Genomic DNA, 27,075 nt, shown 5'->3' on the forward strand with positions numbered 1-27,075 from the left:
CGGGGAGCCCGGGGAGCCCGGGGTGGGAAGGCTGTCACGATACCAAAACTGCCAGCAAATAAACTCTCTAAGACTAATTTTGGAGTTTTAGAAACTGACTGCCCTTTCTTAGGCCTGGGCATCAGGTGGGAGCGCTCTCCATCAATAGTGTGCAGCCAGACCAGAGCCAGGGAAGCTGGTGTGAGTGGCGCTGCCACTGCTCTGATACAAAAAAAATGCCGACAAACAAATTCTCTTAAGACTCATTTTGGAGTTTTAGAAAGCAAGAGCCCTTTATCAGGCCTGGGCAACAGAAGGGAGTAACCTCCATCAATGGTGTGCAGCCAGACAAGATCTGCAGTCAGGATGTATTTCCCACTTACGTGCACATGGATAAATTTTCTCAGCAACTTTATGCACACACTTATTTTCCAAGGACTAATTTAAACGTTATTATGAACTTCAGAACAGTCAAAACTCTTGCTAATTTGGAGCTTTGCAGCCAGCTCTACCTGACCTTGCTTTTGGGGTAGGAGAAGGCTGCAAACACAGCGGATGGCAGCAGGAGCCACAGATGCTCAGGGCAGCGCGCGCCGCACACGAGCCGTTATCATCGCCGAAGAACCAACCGTGTCTGGAGAAACACCGCTTGAAAGAAAACGTGCTGCCAAAGGGACATTCTGCCTAACTTTCAAAGAACACAATCGCTCCGATGAAACTTTAGCTTAAATGAAAAACACGCTACTTTTGGTAAGGGTAAGGCCCTCCGCAGCACTCCCGACCCCGCGGGACGCCGCTGCCCCCGAATTCCTTCCCGCTGACGTCGCCCCGGGCGGCTCCCTCGGGGCGGGGCTGCGGGGGCGGTGCCGCGCGGCCATTGGCGCTGGGGGGCGGCGAGGCGGGCGGCGGGGGAGGGACGAGAACTTTCCGCGGCCGCGGGCGGACTCTCCCCTCATCCCGGAGCCGCCAGGCAGCCCGCGATTGTCGCCGTCAGGCAGCGGGGAGACCGCCGACATGACCCACTTCAACAAGGGCCCCTCCTACGGGCTCTCCGCCGAGGTCAAGAACAAGGTGCGGGCGGCGCCCGCGCTTTGTGTGTGTGTGTGGGGAGGTGGCGGGGGTCGCTGATGGGCGGGATGCGGCGCTCTCGGGGCTGGGGTCGCTGAGGGGCGGGATGCGGGCGCTCTCGGAGCGGCGGGCGTGATGCGGGCCCTCTCAGGGTGGCGGGCGTCGCTGAGGGGCGGGATGCGGGCGCTCTCGGTGCCCGGGACGCCGCTCCCCGCTCTCTCCGCTCTCCCCGCGCAGCGTCGCGTCTTCCCCCCCCCCCTCCGCATTCCATCCGCGTGACGTCACGCGCTCCGCACAGAGCGCGCATTGTCCGCCCGCCCCGCCCCGCCCGCGCGGACAAAGGCGCCCCGCGCCGCGTTGACAGCGCCGATACCGCGGGGCTCGGCCGGGGCTCCGCGCGTGTTCGGCGGGACAAAAGGGGCTTCTGTTAACGCCCCGTTATAGACCTGGCGCGGAGCGCGTCCCGCCCGGCGGGGCCGGGGAGGGGAATCTTCGAGACCGCACCTCGGATCCTGTGTTTAGTTCTGAGCCCCTCGCTACAAGAAAGACGTTGAGGGCTGAAGCGTGTCCAGAGAAGGGCAAAAAGCTGGTGAGGGGCTGGAGAACAAGCCTTGTGAGGAGCGGCTGAGAGAGCTGGCGTTGTTTAGCCTGGAGAAGAGGATGCTGAGGGGAGACCTTATTGCTCTCTACAACTACCTGAAAGGAGGTTGTGGAAAGGAGGGACCTGGGCTCTTCTCCCAAGTGACAGGGGACAGGACAAGGGGGAATGGCCTGAAGCTCCGCCAGGGGAGGGTCAGATTGGACATTATGAAAAAAAATTTCACCAAAAGGTCATCGGGCACTGGCAGAGGCTGCCCAGAGTGGTGGTGGAGTCACCATCCCTGGAGGTATTTAAAAGATGGGTAGGTGAGGTGCTTAAGGATATGGTTTAGTGACAGGTAGGCATTGCTAGACTCGATGATCTCAGAGGTCTTTTCTAACCCAGTGAGTCTATGAACGCTTAACTGGTGAGAGGGAAAACGTTTGCAATAAAAATTGCACTGGCAAATACCCAGGGGTGAGTTGGTGCCCTGTGTCTTCATTCATAGGCTTAAATTCGAAATGCAATGTTTAATAATTGGTTATTTCATACACGCCTGGTTTCAGGCTTCAGCAGATCCCCAAATCCTGTTTTACTTGTGGCTGAGTAGAAGGGGGAGGAGGGAGGAAAGTAGCTCGCTTTAAACACTGTAATTTATGCAGAAAGTCTAAGTTAATAGGTTGGATGCTTTACAAAATACACTTTTTTTTTTTCCTTTATTGACTTTTTTGGGATGGTTGTGGGGTTCTGCTGCAAAGTTTGGTGACATCATGTAACCAAATGTCTTCCAGAGCAATTGCTTCCAATGCCTAAACTTAGTGATTTATCTACTCTGCTACAGTCTAAAAAAAGACAATAAAACATATGTTATGTATTATTGCATGTGAACTAGGAAGGGAGCAAATGGTCTTCTGCTTTAAAAAACATTGACAGAATCATATAGTCTTAACAGTGATCCCTTTATGGAGACAAGAAGAGAAGAAGTTCTTTGTTCTTTCTTTTATTTTCTTATTGTCATCAGCTTCCTTAGGGCCTCCTGAGAGTAATTGTTGCAAACCCCTGCATTAACCTAGAGTTTGAAACTGGTGTATTTCACACCTTTATGCAAAGGGCCTTCTACTTTGACTTGCCAGTGCCTGTTCTTTCACTGACTTCCTCTGCCTTCTTCCATGCGAGTATTGCAGGGGGATGGATGTTCAGTGGCAGCTTTAGTCTGCTTGTATGCAGGCTTGTGCTGCAGCCCTTGAACGTATCAATACAGCAGTGCCATAAAAAATAATCCAGATGCACCGAAGACAAGTCAACTCATCACCTTTAAAACACTGAAGCAAACGAAATCCCCCAAAGAACAACAAATACTCTAGCAAAATATATAGCTTTTAACTTTAAATACGTTGCTCTTGCTGTAAGAGATCAAATTTCAAAGCAATTATGTTATAGACATTGTGTATCTCCTGTCTAGTATCTTGCATGAGTCTGTGCGTTAGATGTGTCCTTGTTTCTCTATAATTGTAGAGGGTAGGATAATAATGCCTCTGTAAAGATCAGAAATTCCTTTTTCCAGTTCCTTCTGTCTTATAAAGATTGGAAGAATAATCACCTAGTTTCCAACTCTTGGTGGACCATTTTTTGATGCTGATTTTAATCATGCTTTCTTATATGCTGAGCTTCATGCAAACTATTGGGGGGGTTGGTTTTTTTTGGGTTTTTTGTTTGTTTGTTTGTTTGTTTCAATGTAGTGTTGGTGTAATGTTTGTAAGTAGCTGTGGTACCTCCCTGCTTGAATGATGGTGAATGTTAGATGCCCTTGTCCAAAATTTTCAAGCCTAAGCAGTATTTTTCTTCAGAAAACAGATGACTTGGTAGCTCTGCTGCCTGAGGACCCAGCTATGCTGGATAGAGAAGTCTTTTGGTGTCGGTTTTTGTTCTTTATTTTCTCATTTGGCTTTGTATTAGTGTTCAGAGAGACTTTTCTTTGCCATGGTATTTGAATTGATGAATATAACATTTCCTGGTGCTTTGTAAGAATTTTCTTTAATTGATATTTAAGATTCTGTCTCTAAGCTTAAAATCTTTTAGTTTGGTGTTTAGGAGGTTCCCTCCCCCCCTTTTTTTTTTGTCCTTTTGAGGCTCCACTGTTCTCTTGTTTTGTTCCTTACCTTAGTTCACATGAATAAGGTGTCTGGTCTCTGTTACGGATCTCTCTTCCTTGTTCCTATCAAGTAGGATGGAATTTGTGTACTGTTTCTCAGCTGTAAGGGAACTTGTCCCCATGAGAAATGTGTAGGTAGTCAAACCCCTTTGAAGTTGATTCCCTGTTTACTTGAGATCACAGAAGATACTTGATCCAAACCAAATATTCAATGAGGAGCCCTTTAAGCTGATTGAAATTGATAGTTTCTTCTGCAGGTAATAAATAATTTTTCTCTTAAGCAGTGGGAGGGTTTCTGCATTACATGAGGTCACCATAGCTTGAAATGATGATGCAATTAGATAAAGCTACACACTGGTGTTATATTTGCCTCTGATTTACAACTGAGGTAGGTAAGAAATTAGCAGAAGGTTTTCCATTGTCTTGCTACATAAGGTGTGGAGCAAACAGGAATGCAGGACAGGAGAAGGAGAGGTTACGGTTCATTCAGCTGCTTCCTAGTGTTTCCACCCTTCCCATGGAAATGGTATTTACATCGGACAGGCATTTATCTCCTTCCCCTGCTTACGTTTGATACACTGCCAGTTTCATCTCTGTTGCTTGCAAACGGAAGGGTAGGCAGAAATGTGGTCTGTATGGGGACTTAAACTTTGCATAGCACTTGGTTATCCTGTGTTTTGACTAGTCTCTTCTATTTGTTCCCAGCCGTCCCTCCATCAGGAAGCTGGCACTGTTCAGTACCGTTTTCCAAAGTTTTTAAAGCCAGCAGAGTAACTAAGGCGAGTTAGTCTGTCCCTGTAGCCACCACCCTGAAAGGTCAGGCACTTGGAAAAGGAAGGGAAATGAACTTTTTAGACTGGAGGCTGGTAGACAGATGAATCCTGTAAACAAAATAGCTCCTATTTTGCAAGGGTGCAGGAGGGTAGTAGTGCTTCCTGCTTTCCTTCTCAAGGGCAAATCCAAATTAATGAAGAAGAAATGAAGTCTATGGTGAGTAACACTAAGCAATCCTGGGTAGAACTGCTACATTCCTCCTGAAACTGCTGAGGAGAAAATTCTTGTACTGTATTTTACTTGCTACAGGCCAAATAAACAGATTTAACTTCTTTGTCCATAACTTACCCTTTTATGAATGTTTTTAACTGAGAAGCAGATTCGAATCATTAAATTTGAAATTTTTTTTTAATTGGGGATTTAATAGCTAGGTGAAGTTTTGGCTGCCTGTAGTTGGGCTGTTAGCCCCTCTCCTTCCTCCTTCTCACCCCTCTTTTCAAAACGGTAATGTCTCTTAAAATGTAACTGTTCCTACTATATACTTGTTTTACCCTTCCACACTTCCTCTAGACTATTTTCCTTTAGCAAACCTTTATGTTTGCTCATTGAATTTTATGATCCTTATGTAATAATATTTGGTGGTGATAAAGTATTGCTGTTATTGCTGTCCAAAAGGATGAAATAAAAAATGAAGACCACTGGATAAAGGCAATGAGAACTCATGCTTTGGGAGAACAGAGTGATATCTTTTGCAATGCTAACAGTGTACAATTTCTGCATTCCCAATTGTCTTGTACATAGAAGTCTATATAGCTTTTAAAGAAGTAATATCTTTAAATTAAAGTTTTAAATCAGATGTCTAGTGTAAAATAAAAACAGCTTGTGTGACCTCTTCCATTACACAAATCTTTAGTTTGTGGCATAGAGAATAAACTTAAAATCCAATAGTTTTATTCTAACTGTCAGAAATTTTATACTAGGAATATACACACTAAAATTTTACAAAGGACATTTCAGAGGAAGTAGCAGAATAGTTTTACGAGATCGAGCATTGAACTTCAGCTTGCTCCAATTAATTCATGGTTTCTGATAGTTGATCATAGCTCTTGAAGTTAACGTTTGCTAGCTAAATACCAGTTTCATTGTGCATAGCAGTGACTGAACCTTTTATCTTTGTGTCCAATTTCTGTATTTTTTTCCTAGGAACTGTGAAATTTCTCCAGCTGGATGCAGGCTTCAGTAACAGATCTGCCATTTGAATGAACAACTTCATAACTTTGTCTTTTATATTTATTGTCTTCCAGAAATCTCTCAGTGTGTTAATCTTCAAGCATCCTGTTTTTTCGGTAGCTGTTCCCAAACCTCATTTATAATTGTAGTACGCAGAAATTAATGACACGCTGAGTGAAAGCGTCTGCTGTAGGTTTAGTCAGCTAGATACACAGAATGCATTCATCATAAGAGAATAGTGCTTAACGGTACAGTTTTGATAACTGAGTCAACAGCGAAACTATCCACAAAGCAGAATTATAGTAATGGAATAATTCCATATCTAAACTTGCAGTCAGACAATGTTTGGCACAATAACTACATGTGTTATATAAAACATATTAGTGATATAAACAATGAAAACTTGTATTTTGTCTGTTGCTGTTAAGATGCTTTTGTTTAGTGTATCGGCAACGAAATGATGAGAATTCTCCACCTACTTTACAACATCCTTGCTTGTTACTTCTTCCTAGTGCTTAGTTTTACCTTGACTGACAATATTAAATTTTAGAAGCTTAGGTTCAGCAGTGCCTCCTAGAAAATGGTCCTGCTGCACGCTTCCCTCCACTTCCAAGTCATTGTGGTATTCCTTTTCTGGGCAGCAGCCTCTTCTGAGAACGTTTGCCACCTCCATTGCTCAAACATAAGTTCAGCCTTGTGCTGCAAATTTTGCAGAGGATTGTTAAGAACCGTCATGAAACAGTAGATATGTTAAGAATACAAACTTAATAGTTTGTATTCTCCTGGTGTAAGCTCCTGTGTGTGAAGAGTTCTCATTGGTTGAGAGGTGTTATTAATGCAGTAGCCCTTAATTAGTAGCTACGTGTTTTGGTTAGGGTTTGTTTTTTTTTAAAGGGGGAAGGCATTACAGCAGTGGAGAGTCTTAACTGCTGTGTCTCCATTCATCTTCGTCCTTTACTGTCTACCTCCATGTATCTGCTTTGCCTGTCATGGCATGTCTGATCCATTTTCCTCTTTCACTGTTACTATTTCAGAACAGGTCCGCTTTCTTGAGCGTGTATCAGGTATAGGTTTCCAATGCTGTGGCTACTCCAATAGAAGTATTAATGCTACAGCAGTAATAAGTAGACTTACTAATAGTAAGACAAACTAATGGTAATCCTGCCTATGAAGTAATGAGTTGACAGTTCATACCTATGATGCATCGCTTTTTATGATCAGCAGAAGCAAGTTATTTGCCATGGAAACATTTTCCTTGCCAGCAACTTGGACGCTAGCACCCCTGCCATCTGATTAACACCTCCTGTGTTTGCCAGCCCAGTGCTGCCCATTCTGCACACTTGCCCGAGCCCACAAACAGGGCACTTGCCTCTCAGAGCCCTTGCAGAACCCCACTAAACAGGCGTGGCCTGTGTCCAGCTTCACGGGTCAGTAGGCCCTGAGTAGGTGAGATGAAACAAGCCTGCGAAAGTATTGCTGTAAATCACCCAGATGGGATTTAATTTCTTTTCCTCAGTGGTTTAAATCCCCAGTAAACCTTGTCATTGCTAAGTTGACAGTTGTCTTTTGAAGTCCTTATGCATCTCAAAACTGTCACTTGGAACACTGCACAGCCATTCTTGACCTGCAAGACATGTATCACTGCCCTGTGCTAAGCCTAGTGTGAGGGATATAATTTCCAGTCCTTTCTTTTGGCTTGCACCATTTTTTCTAGGAGGGTGATGAATCACGTGACGTAGCAAGGATTAGCTACCACTGCCTTGTGAACATCTAAACAGGGGTGGGGCACTCACTCCGTGCTTGCTTGTGTGCAGGAGGACAGCACAGCTAGAAGCTGCCCGTGTGCCACCAGTAAAACGTGGTGCTTAAGTAAATTAAGAGTGAAGACGTTTGATGTAGACTTTTGTTATGTTTAATCTTAGCAACAGCACTGTCTGCACTCTCAAATTTAAAGCACTTTCTGTGAGTATATAAAATGTACTATAGTGGCCTTATTTCTGGTAGATTAATAAACTTTTACTGGTGACAGAAAAATATTAAACTTGCTGCGGTTAATGTTTAAGGGTGTGGGATAAGTGTCAAGTCTTGCATCCTTTACGTGCAAGCTCACAGTATACCTCCTATGGCCAGAATGCCAAATTGGGTTGGCAGTCATGATGATTAAATAGGATTAGTCATCTCAGAAATAAAAAGTTTAATTTGCTTTGCAGTATTGCTTGTTTCTTTAAAATGTACAGATGAATGTGCTTTTTTTTGTGGTTTCAGAGTTAGACAGTTTAAAATTTAGAGAGAAATACCTATTTTAGTCCTGTTGCTGAGTCAATACCCTTAAAAGCTGGATGGATGCATGCATGCATGCATTCCTCTGGGATGACGGCATGTCAGCAATTTTTTTTTCCTTATCTCAGCTTTTTTTGGTAAGAACATTAATTTGAAGACTTTTTCTTGCCTCCAATTTATAATTTGCCTTGGAGAATAAAGGATAGGAATTTCTCTGTACTCAGAATTGTTAGCTTCTGAAGCTACGTAACACCATACATACTGTGCATCTGACACATCCTTTTAAGGCAAACTTTGTAGAGATTCCCATCCCCTATGGAACTCCACAGGAAAAGCCTTCAGTAAAAACAGGCTTGGGGCCAGGACACGTAGGGCAATTTGAAGCAGATTTTTTCGAAGTGAGATCATGTGAAAATCCTTTTTTCTTTAAGAGAGACTCTTGCTTAAAATGCAGTAATGCCTCAGAGTAACTTATTTTGTTGTTTCTGTTTAGTGGGCTTGAATTACAGCGTTTTTCTCAAAACCAGTTTTAAGTTTCTTCAGGTGCATGGTTCTATGTTTGGGATTTGTTTTCTTAAAAAAACCCAACAGACTTCTCAATGAACTTTCCCCCTCCTCCATTTTTTTCCCCCCTTGGTTTTTTTTTTTTTTGTTTCTGTTTTTTTTTTATTATACCATCGTTAAACCAGTGGAGTGTAGAGGAGGAGTAGATATGAGGAGAGGACACATAACTGCTCTTTGCTTATAGGAAACCATTTCTTACCTGAAGCAGAAATTATTTTGGATGTATAAATTACAAAGACTCAAAGGCTTTAGTCACGCTGGAGGAGCTGGCAGTAAGAGCAGACCATTACAGTGAGGCATGAAGTGCTGCTGTCACAGCTATGGTCTAGTGCCCTGCTTGGACTCTCACCAAACTGTGCTTTAAGCCTTGGAAGCCTGAACTGCCTCTGGTCACTGATCCTGCTCGCTCCTGGAAACTGGACTTTAACCGTTTGATGCCTTTGCTACTTCACTTCCAAGCCTTGACCTGATTTTCTGGGACCTAAACAGGATTTTTCTTGAGGACTTTGTTTAGGCAGGCACCTTTTTGGTTACAAAGTAATCCTGAAGAGATATAGTGAAATGAAACTGTACATGCCTTGAGCCTACACCCTGCAGGGTTTGAATACCAAGTCTTTTCCTAGTTTTTGGCGAAGTCTAAATATTTAGATGCTTCCTTGCTGTTCTGAAATGCTTTCAGAAAGGTAGGACCTAATCTCCTGCAAGTCCTAGCAAATTCTGTTATAGATGGATTCCAAACAAATCTTCCTATCCTGCTTTGCATGTTTGGACTGCAGCTCTTCCCAGAGTAAAACCAGACATTACTGCTATAAAAACCTTACTTTGTTTTTCTGCTGAGAAAGCTCTCCTGTTATTTTATGTATTGCTTTCCTGTTGATAGTTCCACTGCTACATTCTCTTATTTATAGACAGAGAGTATTATCTTAGTATTCCTGGTGTTGCCTCAACAAGAGTAAATTAATTGAAAACCACTTTTCTCTTGTCCCTGGTCAGTTGACTAAATGCTAGAAGCTTTTCCAGCAAAAGATAAGGAATAACAAACATGCATTTTGGGAAGGGAATTGGTTCTATTCAGATGTTCAAGGTGAAAGCCATTCTTACCTCACTGCTAGTGGGGGCTCCACCAAAACATTTCCCTTCTATGCTGAGCATAAACAGAACATGAGTCAGAGCTCAGGCCAGTGCACACCAAGCAGAAGGATGTGCTGGAACAGGACCTGTGCTGCAGCTTCTGTTGAGATTCCCACTGCCTGACCAGCCTGAGCAGTCACGGTTTTGGTTAACATTATAACGCTACGTGGGATCAATTTGAAATTACATTATATGTCTTAGAGTCAGTACAGCATTAAGTCACTGAAGCATAGGTAGTTCAGACACACCTAGTGTTCCAAGACTGAAAGTTCTTCACTTATTTTCGCAAGAAGCTGTCCCCTTACTTTGCTTACTTCGCTGTATTAATTGTGCCCCAATAAAAGTAAAATGTACAAGTAATTGTCTAAGGAAATAAGACTCTTGCGTTTTTACTATAGTCTGTCTTGATAGCATCCTTTATCGCTAATAAATTATGGTATGAAGATGTCTGTGATGTGTAAAGTTACTTCTATTGGAAAGACTCTTATCAGGTTTTAATTTAAAAAATTGGCAAAAAAAGGTTGTGAGATTATACACCAGAGGTAAAGAATTGAGTGGTTGGAGGAGAGTTGGAACAAAACACAATTAACAAAGGTAGAGTTCAATCAAGGCACTTGAATATTTTGTTCCACAGAAGATCAATGGAACCTTAAAGAATTTAGGATTGGGACCTCTCACCCTTCATTTGTAGTATATCATTGCCCACACATGCTGTTGCTTGTGTTATTTCAAACCTACAGTGAATATGTGTGGGCAGTGTAATGATACCACAACTTACCTTGTAGCATCATAGAGTTTTGGATGCAGCGTATATGTGCATCCCCTATCAGTTACTTCTGCTGGTGCTCAATTGCTGGCAAATGTTGCTTTAGAAGTTACTATGTTGTGTTTAATAAGACCCTCTTCTGTAGGAGTTTGACTGTCTTCCCTATTTTAACAGTGGTACTTCCTTTTCCACTCGTTATAAACTTCAGCATAGCCAGTGTATGGCTTGATTTTTATATAACTTAAATTACATTTTCATTAAATAAAAAGTTGAGCTAAAAGTTCATCTAATTATAAACTTTAAAAAAATCTGTCCAGCTGTCTGCAGTGCAGATTTTATGATTTAAAAAGAACTGCCAGAGGAGCTGTGTACATTTCAAATATTCTGTATTACTTTTCATAGACTTTCTTCAGTAACCTAAATTTGAATGGGAGGCCTTTAAAGATGGGTATTATAACAAAATTAAATAAACATGTTCTAATGTGTTTATGGTAATCACTCTTTGTAAAAAAAAATCATATTGATTGTAGATTGTATTCTTCTTGTAACTCTTTTCATGTCATTAGAACACAACTTGCCTGGCTAGCCACGTCCAAAATATTTTTGGACATCTGGAATATAATCAAAATTGTGTATCACCTATTGAACTTTAACCGGTCAGAGATATACCCAGGAAGGTAGTAGCAGAAGCAGACTTTTATGTTTAATTCTTTACGCTGAATTCTTTCTTCCAATTTTTTTGGGTGGTGGTAAAGCAAAACAATAGTATGCAACAGCTAATAGGCAAGATTTTCTAAAGCTTGGGATATGAAATCTGCATATCTTATGTTTCTGCTAAGATAACTGGATATGGGAGAAAATACCTCAACCAGAAAAATGTGCTATGTGTGAATTCAGGGATTTTGGTCTACTACGTGCATGAAAGATAAATCTAGGCAGACTTTGCTATGCAGTAGAAGCTGAGGAACGTCTCAAGAAATCATGTTTTTCACCTAAATTACAAAAACCACAGACTGAAGCATTTTGTGCAAGGATGGACTGGTGGTAAGAATGAGAGAAATCTCTATTTTCCTTGTGAATACTTATCACAGGCACCTCGGTTAGCCTGTTCAGCTAATGTGAGTTCGTGGAATTAAATCAGAGCAGGCTGACAGGCGACCAGATACAATCAGAGCTGTTGGCGGTAAACACTGAGCACTATTAACTGGGAAACGCGAATTCCCTTGGGACCATGAATGAACCATGAATGAACCATGTCATCAGGTTCATTTTTCAGTCAAGCCTATACCTAGGGTCACAATTGGCAGTGAACAGTGAAGTGTGTGAATTTACTGAGCGGGGGCAAAAGAGATGCGAAAGCAGCAGAGGCTTGAGGTTTACCATTGAAAAAAGTGCTGAGAAAACGTATCATAGACTGTGACTTCGCTGGAGAGACAGAATATGTATTTTGAGTAACATTTAGCAAAGCTTGCATCAAAAGCCTTCAGTTTCCTGAACCTAACTTTTTTTGAGAGGTATGTTTGAGTTACTAACTAGCTGCTTGCTGCTGTAAAACACAATCCCTCTGCTTTTTGTAATTGAAGAGGGTTTGAAGGGAAGAGAAAAGGTGTGAAGAGAAACTCAGACAAAACTAATTGGATTCTGTGGTCCTGTTCAGAACATGAAGTTGGAAGACTTGTCAACACAGTTGGGCCATGGGAAAGGGCTGCAGAGGCACAATACAGTTTGCTTGTAATGTGACCTATTTTAAAAGCCGCACTATTGGGAGAGAAAAGTAAGCTCAAAAGAATATATAATTTCCTGGGTTGCTGCAGTAGCAATAGATAGAAAAATGCTCTCAGAGAGATACAATGATCATTGATGTTACTATTTTTTGCAGGCTTCATCTCATCTTTGAGAACCAGAGTTGTCTCAGGAGATACTCCCTGGTTTAATACTAGGAAATCTACTAAGGTGCTTTCATAATTTTTGTTTCGTTTTTGCTGTTTATGTAGCAGATTGTTCTGTTAGGTTTTTTACTTTTTTTTTTCCCGCAAAAAAAGAGCAACTGGATACCACTGAAGCCTGTCAGTACAGCAGGCTGTTAGTATTCTCAGTGTAGTGCTCAGCATGTTGTTTCAGAAGACGTCAGGGCTGCTTATGTTGGAGCCTGCTCAGATGTGTTCTATCAGATCAACGCTCAAGCTAGTCACAGCCAGGGTGGGTTTTAAAGCAAGGGGAACATGTTCTCAGGGTGTAACAGGCTTTTGTGCCCCAGGTTGGATAAGTAGCGAATATTTCTGAAACTGTTTTCTGTGAGGAAATTTAAACTGTTCAGCAATACACAGGCTGCAGACACAGTGCAAAGGGACCCAGTTTCAAGAAGTATAATGTGTAGTGGCAGGACCAGAGGGTGCTGCTGTTGAAAGTGGAAGCTAATGACTAAGGAGAATTTGATTTATAAGTTTGAAAGCTGAGACTATGATAAGAAATTATAAGAAAAACTGTGAGAAAGATTTGAATAGAGGAGAGTGTTGCACTAGTGCAGCTGCAGAGAACAAGAAGTTACCAATGTTCAGTCCAGTATTTGGGTGTATGTTGGACGTGCACTCTGAGGAGTGAGATGGTAGTATTTGCTTCTTAAATAGCTTGCAAACTGTTACAAAATCATAGTGGGCAGCCAAGGAGTAGAGCACTTAGTCCTTCCAGCCTGCTGATCTGGCAACAAACATTGTGCATGACTACAGGTGTCTTACTTCTAAGATGACTTGGAAACTTTGAGGAATGGCTTGTTTTTGCTTCACAGACTTTAAACTGGTGCCTATGCAAAGAGTGCTAGAAATTTTGGATTAAGGGTCATGCATCCCTCCTTTAAAGATTTTAGCCTAATTTTTGATTTCCAGAGAAAACAGTGAGATGTTGGCAAGTTATCAATTATAGAATCATAGAATGGTTTGGGTTGGAAGGGACTTTAAAGCTCATCGAGTTCCAACTCCCCCTGCCATGAGTGGGGACACCTCCCACCAGACCAGGCTGCTCAAGGCCCCATCCAACCTGGCCTTGAACACTTCCAGGGAGGGGGCATCCATAACTTCCCTGTGCCTCCTGTTGCCTCCTGGGTCAACCTGTTCTAGTGCCTCACCACCTTCATTGTGAATAATTTTTTCCTAATGTCTAATCTAATTCTTGCCTCTTCCAATTTCAAGCCATTCCTTCTTGTCGTATCACTCCATGCCCTTGTAAAAAGTCCCTCCCCAGATTTCTTATAGCCCCCTTGATGTACTGGCAGGCCACTATAAGGTCTCCCCAGAGCCTTCTCTTCTCCAGGCTGAACAACCCCAACTCTCTCAGCCTGTCCTCATAGCAGAGGTGCTCCAGCCCTCTGATCATCTTTGTAGCTTTCCTCTGGACCTGTTCCAACAGTTCTTGATTGTTACATTCCCTTTACCTCTGGGTTTCTCCTACACAAATATGCCTCCTATGACTTTTGATTTTGTGTGCAGTCCTGGTCAACATACATGAAATTAACAGGGAATTTTAATTTGTCCTTGTGACGAAAAGTCAGGTTGGTAGCTCAGATGGGAGGAAGCTCCACTTGACAACAACCTTGGTACCCTGTCGCTCCCTTTTCTAACCCACTTTCAGTAAGAATCAAAACCTTCTATTTTCCCTGCTGTCTTAGGTTCTCTCTCTCAACTTAAAGAATGTGCTACTTATTTATTCTATGACTAAATAACCACTTTGCTGGCAGTTAACTAGAACTGCTCTACATAAAAATACTGATTATATCCTTGTCACTCTCCCCCACCTCTGAAGCTGAAGATTAGCTATGTACAGCAATCTATTTACACTGTAAAAATTTAACCAGGAAGTATTGTCAGTTGTAAATTAGAAAAGAAATCTAGAAAACCTTTCTTCTTGCTTAAAAGAAGAACACTTACTGTTCTGGGCCTTTTTCTTGGTCATTTGCCTAACCAGTAAGCTCTTAACATTTTTTTGTTCCAGATGTTTTGCTGTGTAAATTTTTGGTGCGAGATTCAGAATTGTTCTGGAACAGCAAATGATGAACAGAATGGCAGCTCAGATGCCAGTAGCTGGAATTCTGGAGAATAATTTGGGGCTAGCCATGTAGTCTGCCTCACTCCCATTTCTGAGGAGTAAGGGCTTCCAAGAGCTGCTGCCATGATACCATCTTCCCCTATACCATCATAAAGCCTTAAAAAGGGAAGGTCTTATGGTAAACTAATGCCAAGGAAATGATAAAGAAATATCCACATTGGTAATTTTGATCTCTGCAAGACAAATCACTCCTGAGGGTAGTGCTTATTTTTCAGTGCAAAGGATGTTTGGAGGAATGACTGAAACCATAAAAATTCGGTTTCATTCAAATATTCTTAATTAATAATAATTCAAAAGTTGATATAGGAACAAACTGCTGCTTAAAATTTGAATGATAAAACTTTAGATCTTAAAAGCTGGAGCTTTCCCTTGGTTATCTTTACTTGTTTTCAGTAGTTCATTACCTCAATGTGTGAAAGTAAAATTAATAAGAAAACTCCTACCTAGGGGTTTTAAACCTGTATTATATTCAGTATGAGATTAGTATGGTCCCATACTTATTAGAAATCCAGTAAGCTTTCTCTACTGATTTTTTTTGACTGAAAAATTACTAAGGATATGGGCCACACCAAATTTCTCCCTATGGAGAATATTAATCCCTTAAACTTAGGGCTTTATATGTATTTTTCTGTTCACTTTGCTGAAAATCTATGTGTGTAATCTCTTTGTACTATCTGGGAGTAAAGTCCTGGCTATTTCTCTTGCTGTACATGGCCCTGTACTTGATTTACCTTGGAAAACAGCAATATACAACCTATTTTGCCTCTTCTATATGTATTTAAGTCGTATGTTTTGTTGAAGAACCCAGTTCCCGCAACAGAGTTGTTCACTCACTTTGACAATACATGCTTTTATTGTTAGAACTTTTAACCAGAGAGCCGTTTCTCCAGATGCTTACGACTACTCTATATTTAGCATGCTGCAAGTTAAACATTTGACCCCTGCTCTGGGGGCATAAAGCCAGAAGCTTTAGTCAAAAGTTTCATCGGAACTAAGAAGCGCGAGTTGTTGTAACATGATGGATAACTTTGAAAAGGGATATCTTTTATGCCTGCTTTTTACCTAAGTTTTTTCTTTGTTAGTCCCAGTGGCTTGTAAAAAAAGGTATGCAGTGTGCTTAAACTCTTTCTTGACACACTGTTACAGTGTTTTTCCAGAATAGCAGCAATATAGATAGCTGAACTCTTAAACTGGACATCTGGCATATATGCAGACTTCAGTGTACAGTGTGTACCGTGTAATTTGGAAAAGATTAGTATAAAAGAACAATTGAAAGGCCCTATGATATCATTTATGGTGTGAAATGCTGTTAACATCATCACTCAAACTTAGCATGCCACAGGCACATTGAGCAACTTTAATCATCTCTCTGTGTCCCTTGAAGCTGGACGGCATAACTGTGTTTGTTTCCAGGAATCCATACACTTGGTGAAAACAGTGATGGATGCTGTTCTTGTACTACAGACAGAACAAGGTTTTTTACACTACAAGAGGTCCCAGGCAGGAAAGTCCTACCTGAACAGAACAAGATGTGAGAGTAGGGTGTGAAGTTGCCAGGAATCAAGTTTAACCCAAGGATTCTAGCCTTAGGCATACATTGGCATAAATGTATTTATGTCACATCACCTGCCAGTTATTATCTGCATCTGACATTGAAAAAAGACACTTGGCTTTCAAAATAGGAATTACTTGAGAAGAGGAAGAACTAAGTTCTTGGTGCCCCAAGTTCTACCCCTCTGTCCTTCCACTCAAAGTCAACAGCTCCAGCCCTACAATTGAGGTGCATCAGGTTTAGGTGATAGAGATGAAGCGTTCTCTTTAATTTATCTGTAATAGAAGATTACTATACTGAAAAAAAAGATATTTTTAGGGGAAGTACTGATATTAGTATAACTGTGTTTTGCTGCTTTGTCTGCATCATTAGTGAGGCAGTCTTTTATCCTGGCTGAACAGGAGAGACACTGTTTAGCAGCGTATGCATCTCAAACATTTTAGTTCCTGATAAATTTAGATTTGTATCCTTCAGTAAAATGTTAAAATGGCACAAATGTATGTGAAGCTCGAGAAAAAGCCAAATTTAATGTGATGTTAACTGGTATTAAAGAGTCTCAAACTCAAAATGTTTTCTTATAGCATCAAGAGGTTTTACAGATCTCTGCCTCCTTTCTTACAAGTTCACATACAACTAACTAACTCAAGTTGGTGTTTTGTACAGCTGAAGTTGAAAATGAGTAGGTGAATTTTTAACAATCAGATGTGAAGCTAGTCCAAAGGGAGAGTAATACATGAAACTATTTTTTCTGCAGTTTCTTCTTACTTGTAACTTACAGTAGTGAGGTGAAAGGTACCGTCAGTCTGCTGAAGACTACTTGTAGTAGAACTATTAAATTTCTACTTATAATTATTCAAAAATTTGCCTTTCAGTTAATTGTCAAATTTTGTATATCTTTTTCTAAAGTGAATGCAGAGACAACTCCTTTGTACTGGGAACTTTGCTAGCAGTCAAGCGCTTGCAATAGGCAAGTAACACCAATTCTTTTTCTCCCACAGCCTTAGGTCACCTGTAATGTTGACCACATGTATAGACTTTAGTTGCCTTTCAAAGGTATTTCTAACTATTAGATCCGTGTCTCTGAAGTATCTACAAAGAGTAGCTTTTACAACTTTGTATTTGTCAGAATAAAGTAGTTAAATTAAGAGTTTGCTTCCTGCTGTCTGGTTTTAAACTTTTATAAGTACTACAATTGAATCTTTCCTATGGTGTTCTGAAACCATAGCTTTTTTCATGGCACCAGTGATGAATACTTTGAATGAAGCTGCTTAGCTACTGCTTTCATCTCTAGTAGAGGAGTTTTCTTTTGCTGTGGACTTGTAAGATTTGAGTATCTTCCATGAAAGTTCAATACTTAAAAGGGATCAAGTGTTGGCATGTTGATTGGTAGTAATGGAAAGAGCCATAAATTTTTTTTTTATTTACATCAAAGCTTCCAATTTCCCCTTGTAGATAGCAATCTAAGGAAAACTGGAACAATTCTGATAGACGTGGAAAATATGAAGTATTCACTAACAGTGTTACATAACTTCTGGTTTTGCCATCTGGAGTAAAAGAACTAAGAATTCAAAGTAAGGAAAATGCCTCCCTTCTGGTAGTACCTGTCACCTTCTGTGTTTAACCCATTCTTGTCACATGTTTAAAACCAGATTCTTAAATTTCCATGTCTTTAGTGTTTTAGGTAGTTTGAAGCCATCACCGTGCTTTACTCTCTGTAACCTAGTTTCCTGCCATTTCAAAAATCAAAATAAAAACTTTGCCATATTTAAGTCAAACTATACCAATAGTGAAGCCAATTCAGAAAATGAACAGGTTTAATAGTAATGCTTTTAGTGGCCATAAGACAAATTTGCTCACATGTAGAAGCATTTTTTATTTCCTGTCTCTAGATAAGCACTGTAGTGATACCCTAAGACGCTTTAAAACCTGTTGAAATACTCAAGATTTTAGCACATGTGCAAGTTTTCCAACAGAAAGTAAATATTTTTCAGGACAAGTGATAAAATTCCATGTGATTACTTCTAAATTCTCCAAGCAATAGGAGTAGCAATTTAATATTTAGCTCGGTGGAATATGGAAAATTCCATATTCCAAATATGGAATGCACTTTTTGTTAAATGAAAGAAAATTTTGCCATTTTTTTTCGTTTATATGTTTGCCAAGAAAGATTAAAATAGCCACACTTGCAGAAGTCTTTAGAGTTCTCCCTCTTACTAGCTTCCATGATTACTCATTTTTTCTTTTATTTTAATATGGGGAAGAAGGAGATAGAGTTTGATGCTTAAAATGTGCCTATTGGTGCCATGATCACAGACTTCATTTCTTCTTTAAAAAAACAAATGTTATTACCAGTACTTAAAAATAAATGGAGTTGTAGAAAGACAATTCTATCTGTATTCCAGACAATTCCTTCAGGAGGATGGTTAAACTATGATTTAGCATTTTCTTTAGGCTGCACTGAAACCAAAACTGCCTGATTTTTCAGAAAGCATAATGGTCATTACATTTCTAAATTACTAAAGAGTTGCAGAAGAGATTAGCTTAAAGCCCTCTCTGTACCCACATGCATGTTGGAGTGATGATTTTAACCTTGAATCAACATATGAAACACCAGCCCAAATAGTCTTTCTACTCTCTCCTACCTGGAATATCAGAACATTCAAGGTGCTGGCTTTCCTACAAATCCTGTTTTTTTCTTTTCAATTGGTGTACAGGAGTACGTTATCCACTATGTGTCTCATCTGAATGCATAATTTAAGTTTTTGTGAGCAGGATCACTTTTGTAAGATCTCTGTCAGCTCTGTAATGTGTAATAAGAGCATGATGCTAGGTTTCATTCTTCTGAGGATATTTTGGGATCTTTCTCTTGTGCATATGCTTACTTTCACACAAAATAACTGACTCAGTTATGTCCAAAACTGCTGTTCTTTCATAAGTTTGAACGAGCTAGGCAAGTTCTGCCAAGTGTTCTGCGTGAGACAAACTAAGGCTGCTATCACATAAGCCTTGTTCCCATTGGAAATAAAAATAGCCATGAAAAGTAGGTTGTAAGCTAATCACCAGGTTAGGAAGGAGGAAGATAACCAGCTTCCTCATACACCACTTTCAAAGCATTAACCTTTCTGCAGCTCCTCAGTAAAGGGGCTACTCACCTTTTACTATTACTACCATCATGATAAACAGAGAGCATGGTTGTGCTTTTTGTCTCCTTTTTTTCTTCCTAAGAAAGAGTTATCTTGTTTTTCAGACCAGCATTGGTCTAAGCAATGGTACTTGTTATCTCATGCAGCATATTGCACAAAATTTTACACCTTAATCGAGAGCTGAATAAGAGAATAGATTGCTCCATTATCCTGATCTGTAACTGAAGCACCATAGCACCACTATTACAAATAGTCTAAGGGAAATGAGTATTACTCAGACAAGTGTTTGAAACAAAGCCAGAGATACAGGAATTTTCCATTCCCCTTAGAAGAAAATTAGAGTACAGACTACTGCAATTTTCAGTTCGGTCAGTTTGGAGTTGGGGATTACTGACACAAGCCAAAATGTAGCTATTGCCTTTATCCAAGTAATTCAGATAGTTTCGAATTATAATCTCATGCAGTATAAGTAGCTGCTAACATCTGGCATTTCTGGGCTGAAGTTTAAGACTACATATAAATAAAGTCCAACGTGTACGTTTTGATTGAATGTGAATGACTTTACGTGGGTTTCTTGTTAGGAATTTGTAAGTAACTGGTAGTAGCTGAGTTGATTTTCCATTAGTTAGAAATGCTTCAAGTACATTCTAAGCTTGCCTGTCAGGTTTGTCATGGTAGCTCCCTCCTTCCCAGCCTTGCTCACTGACCCGTGCAGGACAGCCTCTAATGAAGGTGGAAAAGCTGCCAACCTCTGCACAAGTGGAGGTATTTTATGCTATAAAATCTTGTGCTTAGATAAGTTGTTTTGTTTGCAGAAAAAAGTAGCAATGCTTTCAGTGATATAATCCCTTTTTTCCAAATTGCCAGTATTGAAAAATATTGCAAAATCACCAGGTTCAGGCTGGAGGTTTGAGCTGCTCTTCAGTCTCTGCAGGGGACAGGAGTGAAGGGCAGAGGGTGGACCGTGAGCCCCATTAGCTGCCAGCATGGTTGGAGTTTGTGGCTTTTAAGCATTCCACTTACGTGGATTAATTTCTAGCAACTGAAGCATAAACTGACACACTGAGTAGTGAAGTCTGAACATCTGGAAAAGGGGTTTGTAAGCTGCCTTGCTTGCAACTCTGGGCCTCTGTTTGATGCCTTTAATTTCAAAGACCATTGCAGGTTTTCTCTCCCTAAAGTAATAGTGCAGTAACTTTGCAGTTGAGACATGAGATCACAGTTTATTCCATTAGTCTTCCAGCAAGGCCAAAGGAAAGAGAAATAGCAGGCATACTAAAACTTAAAATCAAAAAAGCCACCCCCATCCACCCCCACTCCACCCCCGCAGAATCTCCAGCAAAATAACTTAACTAAATCATTTCAGTTAATCATAATCTAGCTAAAAAAGCAAACCCACCATAAACTTTGGCTGAATAACTTCAAATCTATTGTGTAAAAGTTCCCATGTGGAAATCTACACCTGAGCAGTAGTATTGGTCATGTAGCAATTCAGAATTCTTATGATCATAACACAGTATTCACTTCCTTACTTCTTGCTGAAGTACAGCTTGGGCAGAATTTTATTTTCTTTCCCAAAAAAGCCATCATTCCTCTGCAGTTGCAAAAGCCTATTGACAGGCTCCAGAAATTCTTACAGTAGGAAGAACTGTTAAGTGCTCCAAGGCACTATTTGCAAATAAACAGTAAGTAAAGCCATAAACTTTATAGTAACAGGGATAAAGACTTACATCTGTACTCTGATATTTAAAATACAGTACTGGATAAGTGTATAGCATACTCTTTGAAACAGATTTGAGGGGAAAAAGTTGCAGTTGTCTCTTGTGAAGTAACTTTATAACTGCTTGTGTTACAGATTGCCCTGAAATATGACCCCCAGATTGAAGAAGATCTGCGTAACTGGATAGAAGAGGTTACAGGGCTGAGCATTGGTGCAAACTTTCAACTGGGATTAAAAGATGGCATAATCTTATGCGAGTAAGTGTTTATTAAGTAACCTTATTTTTAGTAGTCCTCCACTTTGGAGGAACTAAGGAGGGACTTTCTGAAGACTCCCCTTCAAACACATCAGCCATAATGGGCGAAGACAGTTGACAGTAGGTTGGGAAACAGCTTCTTTGAAAGTGCGGTGAAGAGTAAAAACTTCTATCTCCTTTATGCTTCAGCAAAGACTGCTAAGTATTTCTAAATTCAATAGTGAAGCTCTTTTCTATAATAATCAAATGGCACACAAAAATTCTTACACTCTGTTAGAGTTTTTAGACCTGAGATCTAAGCTAGGCACTCTGTATAAGCCAAAAAATAACTATTTTGATGAAACTAATGCAACTAATAAAGCATGAATGAAAATATATAATGCCTGCACAGATGATATAAGAATGAGATTTATTGTTTAAGCATTTCCCTTTTTTTCACCTCCCCAGGCTTATAAATAAGCTCCAGCCAGGATCAGTGAAGAAAATTAATCAATCAAAACTAAATTGGCACCAGGTAAAACAAAAAAAAAACCCCAAACTACACCTCTAACCCCTCCAACCCCCAAACAATTCTTTTATTTTGTATTAACAAATTTTCTGTGAATATGGTATACCTTAAATCTTAATAGCACCTAGTTTTGTATATGATATGTACACAACAGCTGAGGATACTACATATGTGAACAGCAGTTAACAGAATGTACCTGAGACTGATCATAAATGATAGTTGAGTATACATATTTAATAGTAGTGCTTTAGCTGTTACGTGGGACTTGAGATGGGAGGAGAATATCAAGGCATATAGCAAGACCTTTTTCCAAGCTAAAAAAAGGTCGTTAACGTTTTTATTAAATAACAATCGAAGTTTTCCTTCCAGACAGTGCTGTACAGTGTTAGGTTGCCTAACAGCTTGCCTGCACCAGGACATTCAAGGTCACTTTATGAAGTGTCCTTCTGAGAAAGCAGCTGGAGGAGATGGGGAGGGAAAAGGCCTGAATAGTCTCAGAAGAAATGGTTGTGTAAGAGAACTCAGAAAACAATATGCTGCAAGTTACAGTTATGTTTCATTTCAGTATACCCAGATTTGATTTCTTATGAGTGCTGTCTTTAGCGCTTCCCCCTCAAGGGACTATCAAAGGCAGCATGCATTTAGACCAAGTACTGGAAAGGTTAGAGCTGACTGCCTTTACTGTTGCTTGGGTCTGGCTTAACACTGCTGTGTCAGTCTCGTGGTTTTATTGGCATTGAATACTTCTAAATATGATGAAAGATTTTTATTTTTTAAAAAAGTTTTAATACCTCTTAAGACTTAAGCAAAGATGAGATTCAGTCCTTACTCCTTTCACTCTAGCCTTCCAATTTCTACAGAGCACAGTGCTAAAAAGTGCTAATAACCCCAGAAGCTTAGTTGAATTTGTCCTAGAAGGTGAGCAAGATCATACATTCAAACCAAGTTAAATGTCATTACTACCCATGTAGTTATGTTTTTATTTTACTCAAAATTATCAATTGCTGAAGTCAAATAGCATGGTCACTATGTCGAACTTTCCATTTTGAAGCAGGATTTAGATATAGGGTTTCTGTTGGAAGGGACAGTTGAGGCAGTTTTGGCATCAAAACTCCCTCTAACAAAGTATATGATACTCACTGATGGAGCGATGCCAGGCTAGATAAATCCTCAGATTGATTTCTGAAGTCAATATTAAAAATAATCTCTAACTTCCTACAAGTCACTTAGCCATGCCAGCTGTTTTGTCCAGTTTGGACAAGGCAAAGAACTCCTGTAAAATAAGCCAAACAAACAAACCAACACCAGAAAGCTTTAACATTATTTAGTTTCTGAATTGAAACACTGAGTGGAAAATTGGCTTTTTTGTTTCTGTTTAGCTGGAGAACATTGGGAATTTTATCAAAGCCATCCAAGTCTATGGCATGAAGCCACATGATATTTTTGAAGCAAATGATCTTTTTGAAAATGGAAATATGACTCAAGTGCAGACAACTCTCGTGGCGCTAGCAGGTCTGGTAAGTATTTGTACTCCTGGAATTGGGTTGCACCCTTACCACTCATGTAAATACAGTAAATACAGGAAGTCTTGGAGTTCAGGGTTAGGATCATTGAGTGCAGATGGCCTTGTTCTGGAGCTGTGTGTGCATACACAGAACTGGGGAGGCTCACAGAACACTAAACCCTGCAGAATATCCTTCTGACAAGACGCTTGGGTCAGCTTCGGAGCTGACTCCCCACCTTCAAACGGGAGGGGGAACTGTTACCTCCTCTCACCCCTAGCACAGAGAGTTTCCATAAGAGATAAACGTGCATCACTTGAGAGTCAGGGCTCTAAAGCTGGTGTTCCAGGAGCAGAAAATATGATTTAAACACTGAATTTTTATTTTTTCTTTCTCCTAAATAGGCAAAAACAAAAGGTTTTCATACTACAATTGATCTTGGTGTCAAATATGCAGAGAAACAAGCACGAAGTTTTGATGCAGGAAAACTAAAAGCTGGTCAAAGTGTAATTGGCCTGCAAGTAAGTACAAAATTCAAATTTGCAGTTGATCTGTTACATTTGAGAACAACTTTCTTGTTCTGATTAATGGGTATATTGCTTATGCAAAACCAGAATTACAATATATTCTTATCATAGAAGAGAGGTATGAGGTTTTAATTCTTGTAAGCCGTTGATTGGCTTTATAAGATCAAGTGGCTGCCTGTAAAGGTTTTCTGTTTGTTTTAAACCAGCAGTAAGAGTGACAAGGAAAGGGACAGCTAATCATAGCAGTATCGCCTATGTCCCCCTAAGGTGGTTTTAAAGTAGGAGTCTTTGGATAGCTAAAGCTCTTTACATGGTAGAAGCTTGTTTTCTCTCTACCTTCTTTAATGGTCATAAAACCCAAAATAACTGCCATAAAATCTTAAAACAGATGTTGTGGCAGTATAATCAAATCATTAATGTCCAAGGTAAAAGTTAATTACTTCATTTTGTTGCATACATCTGTTCTAATTGCACATGCAGTTGACCAACCACCAGTCACTGAAATGCCTTAGGATGATTTGCTTTTGTTTCATTTTGAAGCTCAGTATGGAGAAAGGGTAATTTTTTACAGGTAGTGGGTCAAGCTATAAGAGGAAAGCATGGACTGTAATTAAGTCTTCCATCAGCCATCAGTTACTAACTGTATTTGTTTCCTTACACTGTATTTGCTATACAAATAAAAATTACTTTTTCTGTCCACCTCTTCCTTCCCTCAATAAAGATGGGCACCAACAAGTGTGCCAGTCAGGCAGGCATGACTGCATATGGAACTAGAAGACACCTCTATGATCCAAAAATGCAAACTGATAAGCCATTTGACCAGACGACAATTAGCCTACAGATGGGCACTAACAAAGGAGCCAGTCAGGTAAGCAGGACTGCATATGGAACCTGCAGGGGGGATACAGCTCTCAACCTGGGAGAGCCCAGTGGGACAGGAGGGTCTGAGTTGCGTGTAGTAGCAGAGTCCTGACTGGCAGAGTGAGAGGGTACAATTCAGCTGTGCTTTTATGCAGTAATTGAAGAACCAAGATTTCTTATTACTAACCAGCATCTTTCCTGCTGAAAATCTTAAGTTGTAAAAATGACCTGATGCTTCTAGAATTTCCATCCGGCTGTGTTATACCAGAAGAAAACAGTAACTTCATTTCAAGTACTACCTAGAGGCAAAAAAAAGAAATTGCTTTCTGGGTACTACCTTAGAGCACTTAGTGTATTCTCTCCAAAGCGGGAAATAAACTGGACCTTTCTACAAGATTTTCTTCTGTGCCTTACCTGCTAGTGAGCACGTGCTGCTGTACTACGTTTTGTTATACTTTAATTCCTACTTTCTAGCTTGTTCAGTAAGATCGTAGAGTCATGGAATCATAAAACAGTTAGTGTTGGAAGGGACCTTAAAGATCATCTAGTTCCAACCCCCCTGCCATGGGCAGGGACATCCCACTAAGTCAGGCTGCCCAAGGCCCATCCAACCTGGCCTCGAAAAGCTGTACTAGCTGTAATCGTAAATCTGGTAATCACAGCTCTTGATCTTCTTACTGAACCTCTGCAATCCTGTTTTGTTAGGCTGGTATGCTGGCACCAGGTACCAGGAGAGACATCTACGATCAGAAGCACATATTACAACCAGTGGATAACTCAACCATTTCACTACAAATGGGTACCAACAAAGTGGCTTCACAGAAAGGAATGAGTGTGTATGGGCTTGGACGACAAGTGTATGACCCTAAGTACTGTGCTGCACCAACAGAACCTGTCATCCATAACGGCAGCCAAGGAACAGGAACTAATGGGTCAGAAATCAGCGATAGCGATTATCAGGCAGAATACCCGGATGACTATCACGGAGAGTACCAAGATGACTATCAAAGAGATTACCATGGTCAGTACAGTGACCAGGGCATTGATTATTAGCTTTGCATCAAAAGTCCAGTATTAGTCCATTATTTTATTCAGTAAGAACGAAACTAGCCTTGTGGAATTGTTACCCGTCTTTCCTACACACTATACTTAATGTACCTAAAGAAATATTGCCTTACGTACATTCCTTTTTCCTTTCTCTGCCCTTTCCCTGTCTAGTTGCCTTTAGTGCTGTAACAGTTGTAGTCTACAGCATAAACAATAACTGCATATGAAGTAAAAGGAATACTGTGAAAGGGGGAGTGCTCTTGTACAGCCAGGTTGTCTGATATGGACCTATGCATTTTCACAATCTCTACTTAAGCAGGTATTTACATACCACATTAAGCCTTCATTTTACATACTTACAGCTCTTCTATTTTCCAGATGAGATAAAAGAATTTCATGCTTAAAAGTTCAATGCAGTCTTTGCCAATTAAGTCTAAGACATCGCATTAGTGATTTAAATATCATTATTATGTTTTTAAAGTGTTGTTTGCTAATGGTAAGTCCTGCATTAGACATAAGTGTGCATTTGTGATTGTGTACTCATTCCATTATCAACACTGACCAAACTCTTAGAAATAGTTGTCTTACTAAAAAGGGAGCGTGTACAAAGTCTTGAGCCAACAGAAGTCCCATGATTGATGGTGCATTTACCTTTTATTGTGCCATAATATATCCATGTAGAAATGCTTTTTCTTCCTCAAACTGTATTTATTGCCACACTTCTCAAACTGATCCCAGTGTATTTTTATAAATAAATATTTTTTCTTAAAGGTACGTACAAGATCCTGTCTTATTTGTTATTACACCATTCGTAAAAATTAGATGGCACAGTGAGTATTTCCCAATCAGTACCATCTTTGCCTGTGTTAAGAGTAATGTAGAACTGCTGTCTTGCAGTTTAGGTTCTTTCTTTTCCATAGGATTTAATCTAAGAGCCTTGTAAAAAAATCTCCTGGGAGTGAGGGACAGTTACTTAACAGGAAAGGAATGTAGCTTCTTTGCAGCAGAGTTCACTTCCCCTCTACGTGACTGTGAGGTTACGACCAGAGATCTTTAGCTGTTCACTAAATCCCTGCCCTTTCCTCAAGGCAAATGAGGGACTGCACACATTTAACGCTGCCTCTGCTTCAGCCTGTAACCATTATAGCATCGCTCTGAGAACTCAAACCACACTTGCTCTGGAGTATGTAAAGGGATATCCAATATTTGTGCCCACTAGACTGCAATCTGAGTTCTTTACTTACTGGTAGAGCTTTATTCCCAAGTGGAAAATGCTTTCCCCTTCCCTGTGGAGTGCAGAGAGGCTGTACTAATTTACCTGGGCTGTTTTGAACAGG

General features: G+C 40.3%; 1 protein-coding gene across 1 annotated transcript; it reads left to right on the forward strand.

Annotated features, from left to right (window-relative positions):
- Positions 1–884: 884 nt before the first annotated feature.
- Positions 885–26,512, forward strand: CNN3 (calponin 3). Its single transcript, XM_054072952.1, has 7 exons — positions 885–1,050; positions 21,173–21,294; positions 21,741–21,807; positions 23,181–23,318; positions 23,708–23,824; positions 24,552–24,698; positions 25,397–26,512. Exons 1-7 carry the CDS (start codon positions 994–996, stop codon positions 25,742–25,744), a joined length of 996 nt encoding a protein of 331 aa, XP_053928927.1. The 5' UTR covers positions 885–993; the 3' UTR covers positions 25,745–26,512.
- Positions 26,513–27,075: the final 563 nt, after the last annotated feature.

The sequence above is a fragment of the Cuculus canorus genome, chromosome 8, assembly GCF_017976375.1.
Source record: "Cuculus canorus isolate bCucCan1 chromosome 8, bCucCan1.pri, whole genome shotgun sequence".
NCBI classification, from domain to species: Eukaryota; Metazoa; Chordata; class Aves; order Cuculiformes; family Cuculidae; genus Cuculus; species Cuculus canorus.

Excerpts from the sequence above, each read along its gene's own strand:
- CNN3 (XM_054072952.1), top strand. The coding sequence starts at position 994 with ATGACCCACTTCAACAAGGGCCCCTCCTACGGGCTCTCCGCCGAGGTC. Across the intron at positions 23,319-23,707 it reads TCGTGGCGCTAGCAGGTCTG|GCAAAAACAAAAGGTTTTCA; the intron begins GTAAGTATTTGT and ends TCTCCTAAATAG. Across the intron at positions 24,699-25,396 it reads CTAACAAAGGAGCCAGTCAG|GCTGGTATGCTGGCACCAGG; the intron begins GTAAGCAGGACT and ends CTGTTTTGTTAG.